This window comes from Crinia signifera, chromosome 3 (genome assembly GCF_055691185.1).
Source record: "Crinia signifera chromosome 3, ASM5569118v1, whole genome shotgun sequence".
Classification (NCBI taxonomy): Eukaryota; Metazoa; Chordata; class Amphibia; order Anura; family Myobatrachidae; genus Crinia; species Crinia signifera.
In genome coordinates, this window is record NC_139219.1 from 332549500 (window position 1) to 332565385 (window position 15886).

Consider the following 15886-nt stretch of genomic DNA (forward strand, 5'->3'; position numbering starts at 1 on the left):
TTCAGCCGCTGCCAAAACTCCACGGGGCACGCCGAGAGAGAGAAAAGAACGTGACAAACTACAGCTTGGTAGATTATTCCTTTATAACGAACAACATGAGATTAACCAAAAAAAAAAAAGAAAAAAATATTTAAGTTCATTAAGATGAAAGTGTTATACTGTCAGGGTTTCCATAACGTTATTGTACATTACTAGAAACTATAAGCAGAGTATACATCTTATAAAGAAATATATACATAGGAGTCAGTGGCTGCTGTACGTCCCTTACTGAAGAGAGCCTGCAGAGCAGGAGTCACGTGACAAGCACGTACCCCGAAGCCACCGGTCAGGTGACCACATCCCAAATCATTCCCCCCGCTGATGTCATCCTGTGCGTGCAACTGTACCCACGCCGGTGAGGTCACAGAATGAAGCCGCAGGAGGCGTGTTCTCACTCAATCCCACCCTAATGACAGCCATCACACCAACACTTCCTGTAACGTGACCTCAATATGGCCGTGCTCCCGTCCTACGATGAAGAACGATATCTGAGGGCAGTAACCCTTAATCTAAGTGTAGGGACCGTCGCTGGTGAGATGCGTTTAAGTGAAGGCGAATTTGACCTCCGCTAATCATTTTACCCCCCCCCCCCCATTTCCAGAAGAAGATTCAGTTAATTCCTAAAACATTTGTTGAAGGAAGATTCCACCAAAGAGCAGAAAATGGTTCTGGGTGAAGTTGGGGTATTCTGCGCTTATCCTGGTCCCCCACCCTGAGGGTCTATACCCAGACATGCACGGTAATCCTCCGGTGAGGTGACGGCCGCAGGAAGACCGGTACACACAGGGATATTACGGAATAAGGCATAACAAGACCGCATCGGGAACACATCAAACCCTGATCTAAGGAACCTGCTCTGCGTCGTGAGTCTGGAATTGGCCGACTGTAATACATCCGATTATGTGGCAACCTTTATCTGTACCCCTGTTTGAGTATAGGATGGAGCCATTACATGGGAAGCGTGCTTGTCCCGTTTGCAGGGTACCAGTGATAGAAAGGAGGCATTTTGCCACAGTGATGTCACTAGCAATCTGATTGGTGCTCTCTGTATACATCATGCAATGAAGCGTGTAGGCGTGGCCAGCGATGTCAGGCTGGCTGAGCCTAAGGTCACTGTACATTATAATGACACAGTCTGGACAGTGGCATCAGCAGCTAAGTCCCCTGATTCGTGTAGACACTGACCTCAGACACCTGGAGGGCACTATGGGGGCGATATTGCCACCAGTCACAGACCAGCAGGAGAGGGATGGTGCTTGGAATAACCAGCTTGCTGCAACGGAACATCAGATTAAGGGTTAAAGCCTTGTTTAAGGCACAGGACCTAATCCACCATGGCTGGCGACCTGGCGAAATGCACTAATGATGCCACGGGCAGGACTGGCATGAACAGGCACAGGTATCTATATTTCAAGTGTTGGCCAGCAGGGCAGAGTAGTCGCATCTACCGACTCTACAGGCGGGTAGGTTTCTTATTCCCCCTATTGCACCTATATGTAAATTCTGTGTAGCACTTACGTAAAAGAAACCCAAAAATATCACCACAAAGAGAGGGGAACAGCACATCAGGGGGGGCGGGGGGCCAGCCAGAAGGCACTGGAGTGCTAGCTCTATAGCCAAGTACCCCCCTTCCCCTTGGCCCGTTCTCACTACACCATGGAAGCAGGAGTTCATTCTAACGTTTATTGTGGTACACATCTGTATTCCAGAAGAGATTAGCGTCTGTTAGTGAGAACAGAACAAGGGGCGATGAGAATACAACCAAAATGTAGCGACCGGGGTGACCGGAAAATGATATATATGTCACACACACATGATGCTGTTCACATGTTCCTGTGCGGAGGAGGAGTCTTCTTCCGTGTTCTGTAGAGTTTTCAGAGAAATGACACCAGCAAGCACTCGTATAGATGGGAGGATGCTAACATGAGACGGGGAAGGGAGACATTCAATGGGAAAGTTAAAATGTAAAGGGGGGGCGGGTAAGGGGGCAGTGGTTTATGCAGCGAGGATTACGGGTGGGGAGAGGGTGAGTAGGGGGCAGTGGTTTAGGCTGCGGGGACCACGGGTGGGGAGAGGGTGAGTAGGGGGCAGTGGATGGGTGAATGTTGCAAATAAAAGACTCAACAACATTTGCTCTTCCAGCCTGTGACGCCTCCCCCACTACTGATATCTACATTCTCACTGTTGGGTTCTTTGACTGGAGTCTGCAAGACAAGAGACAGAGGAAGCCATTAGACAGGTGAAGAGTCACACACGGGTATAAAGCCAGGCTGGTCATACAGTCATGGCGCTTCTACCACAGGCATAACCCGGCAACACAGTGCGCTGCTCAAGCTAATCCTCATCAATGGACAGGTAATAGCACTCAGCATTCACCATGTGTCACCATAGGGGTCCTGTGCATGTCCCTCTGTGAAGCCACGCCGGCTGGAGGCCCATGTGTGCGCCCCCAAATGCTACAAATACACCACCAGGAAGAAGAAGAAGAGGACGGTATTGGACCGGGACGAATCTCGTACCTTTCGAAGTATGTCTTCTGCTAACGTGAGGAATGCCTTCTCAATGTTTACGTTTGCTTTTGCACTAGTTTCAAAAAACCTAATTCCGTGCTCTCGAGCAATCTGGAAGGAAACAGAACATCAATGTGTCAGCTTTGGCATTCGTACAACATCTCCCATTGCTAAGAAGAAACATCAACAAACTGGGAACCTCCCTCTAAGGCAAGTGGCAGAGACACCGCGCTCATGTGATCGCCTGGAGCCAATGCAATGGGAGCTTGCAGGTAGAGGACACCTGACTCCTCTGCCTCCACAGCCTGAGCATTACAGCAGGAGGAGCATTGAAGCACCGCCCATGAGTGTGCGGCCTATCAGGATCTGGGTCATGGGTCAGGCCAAACTATGGCCCTCCAGCTGTTGTGAAGCTCCCATCATGCCTTGACGCAGTTTTGCTATTAGGGAATGCTAAAACTGTGGCAAGGCATGCTGGGATGTGTAGTTTCTTAACAGCTGGAGGGCCATGATTTGGACATGCCTGGTCTAGGTCAACACCAAAATCGACAACATGTGCTAGGTTGCCATTGACAAAAGGTTGACAAGCAATGGGACGACATGAGAATGCAAACATGAGTTTTCACAATTTTCCTTCCCATACTTAAACCATCCATGTGGAATCCGATCAGGAACATTAAAGTGAGCCGAGGGCATGCGAGGGTCCGCGCTCCGATAATTGGGCCACCACGTGGACACCTGGGAAAAACTTATCAACTTTTACATGCTTCTACCATGTGCTTGTGTCGAAATTGTCAGTGTCGACCTTTTGCAAGTCAACCGAACGCATATGTACCTAGACACCGGCCTGTCAGCGTACGCTGGCTCCATACGGCCAGTAGTTCCGGGAGAAGCTATACCAGCTCCGGCCAGAAGATGGCAGCGTGGGCTCAGCATCACTACCGCACAATGAGTCAGAACCCAGTGCACAGCAACGCTTCTGGCTGCTGTAAAGGAATATATAATGTATACCGTAACGTACTGAGCTCTCCCCCCCCCCCCCCGCGGGGATCCGTGCACATATTGCAGTATATTGTGATATACTATATACAGTAACGTACGGAGCTGTCCCCCTGTGGGGATCTGTGCACATATTGCAGTATATTGTGATATACTATATACAGTAACGTACTGAGCTGTCCCCCTGCGGGGATCCGTGCACATATTGCAGTATATTGTGAATATACTATATACAGTAACGTACTGAGCTGTCCCCCCGTGGGGATCTGTGCACATATTGCAGTATATTGTGAATATACCATATACAGTACCGTACTGAGCTGTCCCCCTGCGGGGATCTGTGTACATAATGCAGTATATTGTGGATATACTATATACAGTAACGTACGGAGCTGTCCTCCTGCAGTGATCCATGCACATATTGCAGTATATTGTGATATACTATATACAGTAACGTACTGAGCTGTCCTACGGGGATCTGTGCACATACTGCAGTATATTGTGATATACTATATACAGTAACGTACTGAGCTGTCCCCCTGCGGGGATCTGTGTACATATTGCAGTATATTGTGATATACTATATACAGTAACGTACTGAGCCGTCCCTCTGTGGGGATCCGTGTACATATTGCAGTATATTGTGAATATACTATATACAGTAACGTACTGAGCTGTCCCCCTGCGGGGATCCGTGCACATATTGCAGTATATTGTGAATATACTATATACAGCAACGTACTGAGCTGTCCCCCTGCGGGGATCTGTGTACATATTGCAGTATATTGTGAATATACTATATACAGTAACGTACTGAGCTGTCCCCCCGCGGGGATCTGTGTACATATTGCAGTATATTGTGAATATACTATATACAGTAACGTACTGAGCTGTCCCCCCGCGGGGATCTGTGTACATATTGCAGTATATTGTGAATATACTATATACTGCAACGTACTGAGCTGTCCCCCCGCGGGGATCTGTGCACATATTGCAGTATATTGTGAATATACTATATACAGTAACGTACTGAGCTGTCCCCCTGCGGGGATCTGTGTACATAATGCAGTATATTGTGATATACTATATACAGTAACGTACTGAGCTGTCCCCCTGCGGGGATCTGTGTACATATTGCAGTATATTGTGATATACTATATACAGTAACGTACTGAGCTGTCCCCCTGCGGGGATCCGTGTACATATTGCAGTATATTGTGAATATACTATATACCGTAACGTACTGAGCTGTCCCCCTGCGGGGATCTGTGTACATAATGCAGTATATTGTGGATATACTATATACAGTAACGTACTGAGCTGTCCCCCTGCGGGGATCTGTGTACATATTGCAGTATATTGTGATATACTATATACAGTAACGTACTGAGCTGTCCCCCTGCGGGGATCTGTGTACATATTGCAGTATATGGTGATATACTATATACAGTAACGTACTGAGCTGTCCCCCTGCGGGGATCCGTGTACATATTGCAGTATATTGTGAATATACTATATACCGTAACGTACTGAGCTGTCCCCCTGCGGGGATCTGTGTACATAATGCAGTATATTGTGGATATACTATATACAGTAACGTACTGAGCTGTCCTCCTGCAGTGATCCATGCACATATTGCAGTATATTGTGATATACTATATACAGTAACGTACTGAGCTGTCCTACGGGGATCTGTGCACATACTGCAGTATATTGTGATATACTATATACAGTAACGTACTGAGCTGTCCCCCTGCGGGGATCTGTGTACATATTGCAGTATATTGTGATATACTATATACAGTAACGTACCGAGCTGTCCCCCTGCGGGGATCCGTGCACATATTGCAGTATATGGTGAATATACTATATACAGTACCGTACTGAGCTGTCCCCCTGCGGGGATCTGTGTACATATTGCAGTATATTGTGATATACTATATACAGTAACGTACTGAGCTGTCCCCCTGCGGGGATCCGTGCACATATTGCAGTATATGGTGATTTACTATATACAGTAACGTACTGAGCTGTCCCCCTGCGGGGATCTGTGTACATATTGCAGTATATTGTGATATACTATATACAGTAACGTACGGAGCTGTCCCCCTGTGGGGATCTGTGCACATACTGCAGTATATTGTGATATACTATATACAGTAACGTACTGAGCTGTCCCCCTGCGGGGATCCGTGCACATATTGCAGTATATGGTGATTTACTATATACAGTAACGTACTGAGCTGTCCCCCTGCGGGATCTGTGTACATATTGCAGTATATTGTGAAAATACTATATACAGTAACGTACGGAGCTGTCCCCCTGTGGGGATCTGTGTACATAATGCAGTATATTGTGATATACTATATACAGTAACGTACTGAGCTGTCGTCCTACGGGGATCTGTGTACATATTGCAGTACTAGGTGATTCATCGCGCCCTACGGGCGCTCTTCACACCGTCGTAAGGCGCTGCGCCACCTTAATTTGTGAACGTTTGTATTGTGTGAAATATGGTTAGAATTGTATGAAAGATGCCTGTATTGCAACTTGAGTTATAGGTGAAATGTGTTAAATAGAGAGCATATGATGTGGAAGGGGGTGTGTATTGTTTTGTTTAATTATAAAGCGGTTACAGAGTAAGATGTACATTGATAGTGTGGAGGGTACAGTGACATTTGTGGGTGTGGGGCTGTGTGTGCGTGTTGTTTAGGTGTGTGTGCAATAGTATAGTAGGGTGTTTTTGAGTCAGCGGCTCCCCACTGGCGGAGGTCACGACACAGGAAAACAGGAGGCTGGGTAGTGATAGGGGTGTGTGGGCATAAGGGGGACTAAAGAGGAGGGTGGGGGACACTCTGCAGCTTCTGCCAGTGGGTGAGGGTCCAGCGTGGCAGTACAGGACGGTGGCCCTGAGTGGGTGGGCATTAGGATGCATGAGAGCAGGAGGCTGGGCGGTAAAGCATGATAGGGGAATGTGGACAACACAGGGTGAGCGGGTCCCCACTGGCGGAAGTTACGGGGCAGGAGAACAGGAGGCAGGGCAGTGATAGAGGTGTGTGGGCATGAGGGGTAGTAAAGGTTTTTGGCTGTTGCAGAGTAGGGATGGCCATTGGTGCAGACGCCATCGATGGCTGTCATTGATGGTGATTTTGCACCCTGCCATCGATAGTAGTGAAATATTACTTGGATAACTATCGATTGTTGTAGCTATCGATGGTCATCCATTGTATCTGACTGAATAGGCCGTGGGTCAATCAGAACTCTGTGGCGGGATTTCCGGGTGTGGGGGGGACGGAGCTATGCTCCGTGTCTCTGCACCTTAAAAAAATTTGAAACTTGATCGGTTCTCCTTTGCCATTGATGTAGGGAAACCATCTAGTCCTCCCACATTGATGGCAAAAGTATTCAACATCGGCCATAAACCATTGATGATTTGAAATCATTGATGGTCGATGGGCATCCCTAGAACTGGAGGAGGGTGGGGGACAGTATGCAGCTCCCGGCAGTGGGTGAGCATCTCCTCCCACTGGGAGGGAGAGAGGGTGCATGAGAGCAGGAGGCTGTATAATAGTGGTATGTGGGCAAGACACTGATAAAAGTTGTGGGGATGCTTCTGGCAGTGGGGGAACCTGCAGCGCAGCAGCCAGGGCCGGATTTCCCACCTAGTGGCGGCACCTTCTTGTGGCGGCACAGGATTCCCCATTTTCCCGGGGGTCCGCTGGGGGGGATTGCGGGAAGGGGGATGGTTGGGTCCGTAAATCGCAGATGGGGGGGAGGGGGGGAGGGGGGGCGTGAATCGCGGGAAGGGGGGTCCGCAAATTGCCGGAGTGGTGGTTGTGGGTGTCCGTGAATCGCTGGAGGAGGGGGCGCGGGGGTGCCGTGAATCAAGGGAGGGGGGTGGTGGGCAGCAGGTGTGAATTGTGGGAAGGGTGGGTCACGGGGGTCCGCAAATCGCGGGGTGCCGTGAATGGCGGGAGGAGCCCGCGAATCGCTGAAGAGGGGTTGCGGGGGTCCGCGAATCGCAGGAGGGGGGTTGTGGGGGGTCCATGAATCGCGGGAGAGGCGCACCATGAATCGCGCGGGGGGTCCACGAATCGTGGAAGGGGGCGCGGGGGTCCGCAAATCGTGTGTGTGTGTGTGGGGGGGGGTTTGTCACCTGGTGGCTGTGGAGTGATGGTGGGCGTGTACTGTAGCCCTGGCTGGGCAGGGAAGGTGATGTCAAGGGGGTGGTGGTGTGTATCACACTGGTCTTTTCCCTAGGGGGGGGGGGGGGGCGGGTTTGTGTAGAACGCTGGGCAAGAACGTTATACACACAGGGGATGAGTGACAGATCTGGCTAAATATATAGGAGATATGGTAAATATACTATATACAGTAACATACAGGGAGGTGTCCCCCTGCGGGGATCTGTGCACATATTGCAGTATATTGTGAATATACTATATACAGTACTGTACTGGGAGGTGTGGGATGTAAACATTTAGGCAGGCACAGCCATCTGTAAGGCTCTGCTTACCTGGGAGATGCGAGGAAGGGATGTGGCGCCATTGTACACACATTTACATTAAGTGGCAGACAGGCGCCATGTGGTACAGACCTGGATCTCAGCACAGAGAGCAGGGGGGGTGCATCTATTCACCCCTCAGGTTACCATCAGTAGCATTGTGCATCGCCAGCCTATGCCGCACACTCTCTCCAGCGACTCTCACCCCAGGACGGTGTTTAGTTACCTGCTCTCCCTTTGTTTTGGGCACCACTCTCTTGTCCTCCATGTCACACTTGTTTCCTAGCAGCATACGCTCCACGTCTTCATTGGCGTGCTAGGAGAGAGGAGGGGGACATGGTGTAAGTGTGACTCCGTGGTAAACATGTCACATGGTTCAGATACATGAATCACACAGACAAGCAGGGAAAGGGTACAGGAACTGACAGGTAAAACGCAATGACACGACACCTCTCGCCCCTCACTCAGTGCTGGGTCACAGGCCTGGCGCTATTTTAGGAACTTCAACCTGATAAGGAACCAATGATGTCACTTCTGAAAAAATAGCAGCAGCCCAGGCCTACAGCTGTAGCAGTACTACATAGTCAGTGGGACCCTGTGACGGGCAGCGAGGACACCGCAGCAGCCCAGGCCTACAGCTGTAGCAGTACTACATAGTCAGCGGGACCCTGTGACTGCCAGCGAGGACAACACAGCAGCAGCCCAGGCCTACAGCTGTAGCAGTACTACATAGTCAGTGGGACCCTGTGACGGGCAGCGAACACACCACCGCAGCAGCCCAGGCCTACAGCTGTAGCAGTACTACATAGTCAGTGGGACCCTGTGACTGCCAGCGAGGACACCACAGCAGCAGCCCAGGCCTACAGCTGGAGCAGTACTACATAGTCAGTGGGACCCTATGACAGGCAGCGCGGACACCACAGCAGCAGCCCAGGCCTACAGCTGTAGCAGTACTACATAGTCAGCAAGGACACCACCGCAGCAGCCCAGGCCTACAGCTGTAGCAGTCCTACATAGTCAGCGGGACCCTGTGACTGCCAGCGAGGACACCACAGCAGCAGCCCAGGCCTACAGCTGTAGCAGTCCTACATAGTCAGCGGGACCCTGTGACTGCCAGCGAGGACACCACAGCAGCAGCCCAGGCCTACAGCTGTAGCAGTCCTACATAGTCAGCGGGACCCTGTGACTGCCAGCGAGGACACCACAGCAGCAGCCCGGCACTACAGGCTAACCCAGGACAGTGATACTGATTACTCTGCTTACAGCGCTACCTATTTACTATGAGGGAGGATGCGGTAATTAGTGACAGGAGGGCACAATGCCGGGGTTACCACAGCAGCAGGTAACCCCTGAGATGCTGCATCCTCCTTAGTATATTGCACTGGAGCCAGGATCTGGAACAGGGACAGCATATGGCGGCCTGTATGAGGAGACCGGGATCATGCGTGGCCAGAATCACCAGCTCTTTTACTCCATGTCGGTGAATGAAGCTGGGAGGACGGGTGTGACGGAACCAGGCCACGCCCCTTTCCGTCATATGTTGTTCTCCCGCCTCTTTCTGCGCTTCAGCAAAGAGAATTGCAAAATGCCGGCGATAACCGGATATTATCACTGACTGTATTCATATCTGAGCTGTGTTCCCCAGACTGCTGTATACAGGGGACATCACAGGGCTGTATGTCGGACAATAATAGGATGTTATACTGACTGTATTCATATCTGAGCTGTGTTCCCCAGACTGCTGTATACAGGGGACATCACAGGGCGGTATGTCGGACAATAATAGGATGTTATACTGACTGTAATCATATCTGAGCTGTGTTCCCCAGACTGCTGCATACAGGGGACATCACAGGGCTGTATGTCAGACAATAATAATATGTTATACTGAATAATCCAAACAGGTTATTCCATTAGGCTGAGTATGTGTGCTACTGGAGGGAAATATTCCCTCATGTTATGTAAATGACTGTAATATGTTCCCAAAGCTTTGTATACTGTATCCCATACTGTTACATATGCATATAAAGACAAGAAGATAGTTTCTGGGCACAGGAGAAACTGGGAGGGAGGATCAGCGTTGCCCGTGGTTACGTCACTGCCTCCAGGTAATGTTCTTAGTAAACTGCGATGGTATCATGAATAAGGGATTTGTGACTATGAAGTTAATTATGGCAGTCTTCCCAAATGCGTATTACTTAAATATTGTAACTGTATATGTGGAGACAAATGGTCCAGCTAGAAGGGACCAAACGCTTAGATTAGAATCTGGTCAGTTTGTTTATAGTTTTTGGTTCAGGGATCAAAGGGCCTCTTTATAGGCTGTTTAGTAACAGAGACTACAGGTAGTGGCAGAGACATACACTTCCCCCCCAAATAACAAGAAGCTAAAGGATGGATAACACCAGGGTCAGTCTCCAGAGAAGAGATCTGTTTACATGAAGGTGTGAAATCCCTCACATACACAAGCTTCAAAGCCAGATGAAGGGAGCGAGTTAATCAGCCCCTGGACAGGTAATAGGGGACTCTGTTACATTCATGCAACTGCACCCAGCATAGGAAGGGTTAAGAATTCCTGAGGGAGGGGGAGAGGGGTGCTTTTGGGATGTAAGTGGGTGTTTGGAGGGAGAGAAGAGAGAGAAGTGACTGAGCGTCAGCGCTGGAAGTTGTGGACTTGCGGGTCCTGTCCATCTGAAGCTAACCTGAGTGGTGTCGTGGTAAGGTTCTGATAACGTGACTAATACTGATGGCCTTTCTGTATATAATGTATATAGACTGTAATTGCTGATTTTACATGTATAACCCGTGTGTAAAATAAAGGTAATACTTTTGTACCTTTGCTATTGTGTATTCCTGTGCGATCTTTGGAACTCGGAGTGACCCTGGGGGCTCTGCGTGAGGCATAAGTCGCGCTGCGCTGCTGCAAGATCCCGGGATCATCACAATTGGTGGCAAGCGGTGGGGATCGCACACCCAAAGGAGGGAGAGCTAGGGGCTCGTATCTTGATGCGACCAGGCTCTGGAAACACAATAGCCAGTAATTGGCCAGTATTAGCTCATGTTTGAGGGACCTGGTAACCATTGTTGCTAACAAGGATGCCGGGGAGAAGAAAAAGTATACTTTGCGAGGGCATTAAGCGAGGGAAGAATTCCGCTTAAGTGCCGGCTTGTCCAGGGGACAATCCCTGCAAGCGAGGGAACGGCGGAGTGTGCCGTGGCCCAGAAGCGGAAGCTGACGTAAGGGGGTCCAGCAAGTGACGCTGACCAAGCTCTACGAGTGCAGCCCGTGTGGAGAATGGCTCCAGGAAAAGGACAGAGACGTCCAAAGAGAGGCAAGAGGTGCCCACAGTCACCCAGAGCAGTGAGGCTCATAGATGAGGAATCGTCATGGAGTCGTCTGGCTGAGGAATGGGACTGGAGAAGCCCATCCACGCTGATGCAGCCCCTCTGGGAGGATTGGGAAGCAGCATATCGGTGGATTAATGTATGGACAGGAGCTACTACAGAGGTGAAAGCAGCTTACCTGACCGATGAATTTAAGCAGTACGTATCTGAGGCTGCAGCAGGAAACTTGCTGCATACGGTGGCGTGGAAGACTTTTGTCACAGAAGTAAGTAACGCCACGCATCAGCTAATGCATAGAAGCCGGATCGCTGCGGCCAGCGTGCCAGCACCGGGTAAAGTGGTTCCTGGGAAGGAGCCCGTGAAGAGAACTCAAAGGGAGGAGGAGTTGATGGTGCCACCGGGGTGGATGACCGAGGGGTCCACTACCGAGATCCCAGGGGGGGAGGCAGAGGAACTGTGGCCTGCAGAATCTGGAGCTCCATTAGCGAGAATGAGTCTGGAGGACCTAACTGACGAATGGAGGCTACGATGCAGCACACCCCCTGAAGGCCGCTCACACTGCACTCTTATCCGATGGGTGTACGAGCAACAAGAGGACCCACTACATGCATTCAGCGTGTATAGGAACTATGTCCTGTGTCCAGGAGAACTGAGAAGTGTCCAGGAGCAGTTGCAGTGTCTCCTGCACTGTTATGAGAATGCAGAGAGGGTCGCCCGGGCACAGGGACAGCTGAATTCCACAGAGTGGCTGGACCAGTGTCAGAGGGTGGAGGCAGAGGAACGTCGGCTGCTGCAGCTTATGCATCCTCAGAGAGCCACAGAACTAGATCCCCCACTGACACAGGGAGAAATCACAGAACTGTTCCCATTCAGTGAGTTGGGAAATGAGGAACTAGCTGTGGAGTGTCCCTGTGATATCGCACCAGGGACCCCGGACTCTAAAGGAGCCCTAACATCATGGACTGTGATTGTGGCAGATGGATATCGGGGAGGGGATATTTATTCCCCCTGCATTGTGCCAAGTAGTGTGGCGGAGCTGGGCACTGTGGCCCCACATGGTGATGATGGACTGGTGCACACGGAGCCCGTGATAGATGGAGCAGTGCCAGTATACAGTGCAGGGGCTGCCCCAGAGAATAGCCCCAGAGCAGAGCATATCTTGGAGGCTGGGACTGTGATGGCTGAGTCCTCGCCACAGGAGGTACAAAGCAGTGGTCAGCCACTGCTCCAAGCAGCTAGCCAAAGGATGGGGGTGCACCCAAAATTGGCACCCCAGGAAGAATGGCAGTACATCTTCCCTTTTGCAGATGTGGGAGATGGAGACTTTGAAACTAGCGGCCAGAGGGTCTGCAAGGATTGTGCCCCAGCAGAGGGGGCAGTACTTCTCCCCTACATGACCACCAGCGGCCCAGGGAATGAGGGCATCTTGCCCCAGGAGCCCCAGCATATTCAGCAGGGGGAGATGGAAGGAAATGTGTCTGGTGGGTACTCTGCCACTCTACCACCCCAGGAGGATTATCCAGGACTGTTCCCACTTAGCCATCAGAGCCAGGAGGAGCTGAAGTCAAAAGGCAGGTATGTGACCGGGGTGCCAGAGCAGGGAGTAGAGGCTGGGGTGCAGCGCTTCTGCGAGTCCCCTGCAAGAGTGACTGACTGTAATTATGTGCCCGGGGAGCCGCTGCAGCAAACAGGCAGCCAAGCAAGCAAACATGGAGGGGATGGTCAGAGGCATAGCTCATCACCCCCCTGCACCTCAGAGGAAGACACCTCACTACCCAGCATGGCACGAGCAAGAGAATGTGAGTTTGCACCTGGGGCTGTAAGGGAGATGCCAGCAGTGCTGCCGTACAATGCCACCCCACCAGTCCCTCTCATAGCCAGGCTGGGGAAGCAGTGCACCCTGGGGAAGATGGAAGTTTGCCCAGGGGAGGCCCAGCAGTTATTGTTCAAAGGGCTGGGGGAGGTGTTCGACCCATGGGGGGGGATTGTGGGTAAATCAGGGGGAGACTCGCGGATACCCCCTGCTTCTCTGCAGCCATTGTGTGAAGGAGAATCCCCAGGACCGCTGCCTGCTGCTGAGGGCAGGTGGAGGCTGGGTGTGCTCAGGCCCTGGGAGGTGGGAGAGAAGGATCCCACCAGCAAGGACCTTCAAGCATCACGTAAGGGTCCAGAGGACCATATAGAACTGGGGGAGGTGTTTGTGGGGGCTTTTGAGGGAAGAGCCAGGGAAGGATTGCGGATACCCCCTGCTCTTCTGCAGCCATGGTGTGAAGGAGAATTCCCTGGGCCACTGCCTACTGCTGAGGGCAGGTGGGGGCAGAGTGTGCTGAGGCCCTGCAAGGTGGATGAACAGACATGGATGGAAGGTTGCCCAGGGGAGGCCCAGCAGCTTCAGGGGCTGGGGGAGGTTTCAGACCCAAGTGGGGTGGATGTGAAAGCGTTTGAGGGAGGGACATTGTCGGTACCCGCCGCTCCTCTGCAGCCAACATCAGCACTATTGTTAAGAGCGGCCAGGTTCCCGGATGCTGGTCTGCGTGCGCAGATCGGGCCCCTCCCAGTTGCGCCAGAGGCGGAGGGAGGAGGAACAACCAAAAGGGAAGGCGAGGAGGAAACATTCCCACCTGACAGTGGAAAACCCTGTACCAGGAGTACTGGAGGTTGTGCGATAAACTGTGAATGGCTGAGCCCAGGAGGGCCAGGGATAAGCAATACGCAGGGACATTGTGTAGCCGTGAATCGCAGCGGCGGTAAACAACAGGGGTGCTGTGTGACGGAACCAGGCCACGCCCCTTTCCGTCATATGTTGTTCTCCCGCCTCTTTCTGCGCTTCAGCAAAGAGAATTGCAAAATGCCGGCGATAACCGGATATTATCACTGACTGTATTCATATCTGAGCTGTGTTCCCCAGACTGCTGTATACAGGGGACATCACAGGGCTGTATGTCGGACAATAATAGGATGTTATACTGACTGTATTCATATCTGAGCTGTGTTCCCCAGACTGCTGTATACAGGGGACATCACAGGGCGGTATGTCGGACAATAATAGGATGTTATACTGACTGTAATCATATCTGAGCTGTGTTCCCCAGACTGCTGCATACAGGGGACATCACAGGGCTGTATGTCAGACAATAATAATATGTTATACTGAATAATCCAAACAGGTTATTCCATTAGGCTGAGTATGTGTGCTACTGGAGGGAAATATTCCCTCATGTTATGTAAATGACTGTAATATGTTCCCAAAGCTTTGTATACTGTATCCCATACTGTTACATATGCATATAAAGACAAGAAGATAGTTTCTGGGCACAGGAGAAACTGGGAGGGAGGATCAGCGTTGCCCGTGGTTACGTCACTGCCTCCAGGTAATGTTCTTAGTAAACTGCGATGGTATCATGAATAAGGGATTTGTGACTATGAAGTTAATTATGGCAGTCTTCCCAAATGCGTATTACTTAAATATTGTAACTGTATATGTGGAGACAAATGGTCCAGCTAGAAGGGACCAAACGCTTAGATTAGAATCTGGTCAGTTTGTTTATAGTTTTTGGTTCAGGGATCAAAGGGCCTCTTTATAGGCTGTTTAGTAACAGAGACTACAGGTAGTGGCAGAGACATACACTTCCCCCCCAAATAACAAGAAGCTAAAGGATGGATAACACCAGGGTCAGTCTCCAGAGAAGAGATCTGTTTACATGAAGGTGTGAAATCCCTCACATACACAAGCTTCAAAGCCAGATGAAGGGAGCGAGTTAATCAGCCCCTGGACAGGTAATAGGGGACTCTGTTACATTCATGCAACTGCACCCAGCATAGGAAGGGTTAAGAATTCCTGAGGGAGGGGGAGAGGGGTGCTTTTGGGATGTAAGTGGGTGTTTGGAGGGAGAGAAGAGAGAGAAGTGACTGAGCGTCAGCGCTGGAAGTTGTGGACTTGCGGGTCCTGTCCATCTGAAGCTAACCTGAGTGGTGTCGTGGTAAGGTTCTGATAACGTGACTAATACTGATGGCCTTTCTGTATATAATGTATATAGACTGTAATTGCTGATTTTACATGTATAACCCGTGTGTAAAATAAAGGTAATACTTTTGTACCTTTGCTATTGTGTATTCCTGTGCGATCTTTGGAACTCGGAGTGACCCTGGGGGCTCTGCGTGAGGCATAAGTCGCGCTGCGCTGCTGCAAGATCCCGGGATCATCACAACGGGGCCTCAGTATCTGCTGCCCCCTGCTGTCCTAATTGCTCTACATGATGAGCCCTGCTACACACATACCAACACGTCCTCCAGCGCAATGTGACTGGGTGCCGCTGACGAACAGTCACTGACTGAACAGAGGCCAAGGCTCCGCCAAATCTCCAATCAATGAGTCATTTCAACCCGTGGGGGGTGCAAACAATTACCAGCAGCATTCTACACACACATCTAACAGTGCAAGCTGGGAATGGGCAGCAGTGGCCCCCCTGTGTGAAACTGAAGAAGGGTT

At 50.7% G+C, this 15886-nt stretch overlaps 1 protein-coding gene across 1 annotated transcript in view; it reads right to left on the minus strand.

Annotated features, from left to right (window-relative positions):
• Positions 1–1708: 1708 nt before the first annotated feature.
• The window catches only part of RAB10 (RAB10, member RAS oncogene family), a 38030-nt gene continuing 23852 nt past the window's right edge, over positions 1709–15886 (minus strand). The window contains exons 4-6 of the mRNA XM_083178903.1: positions 8279–8368; positions 2559–2660; positions 1709–2243 (exon numbers count right to left, since the gene is read on the minus strand). Coding sequence (XP_083035029.1) covers positions 2160–2243; positions 2559–2660; positions 8279–8368 — 276 coding nt within the window. The 3' untranslated portion in view covers positions 1709–2159. The remainder of the gene's footprint in view (positions 2244–2558; positions 2661–8278; positions 8369–15886) is intronic.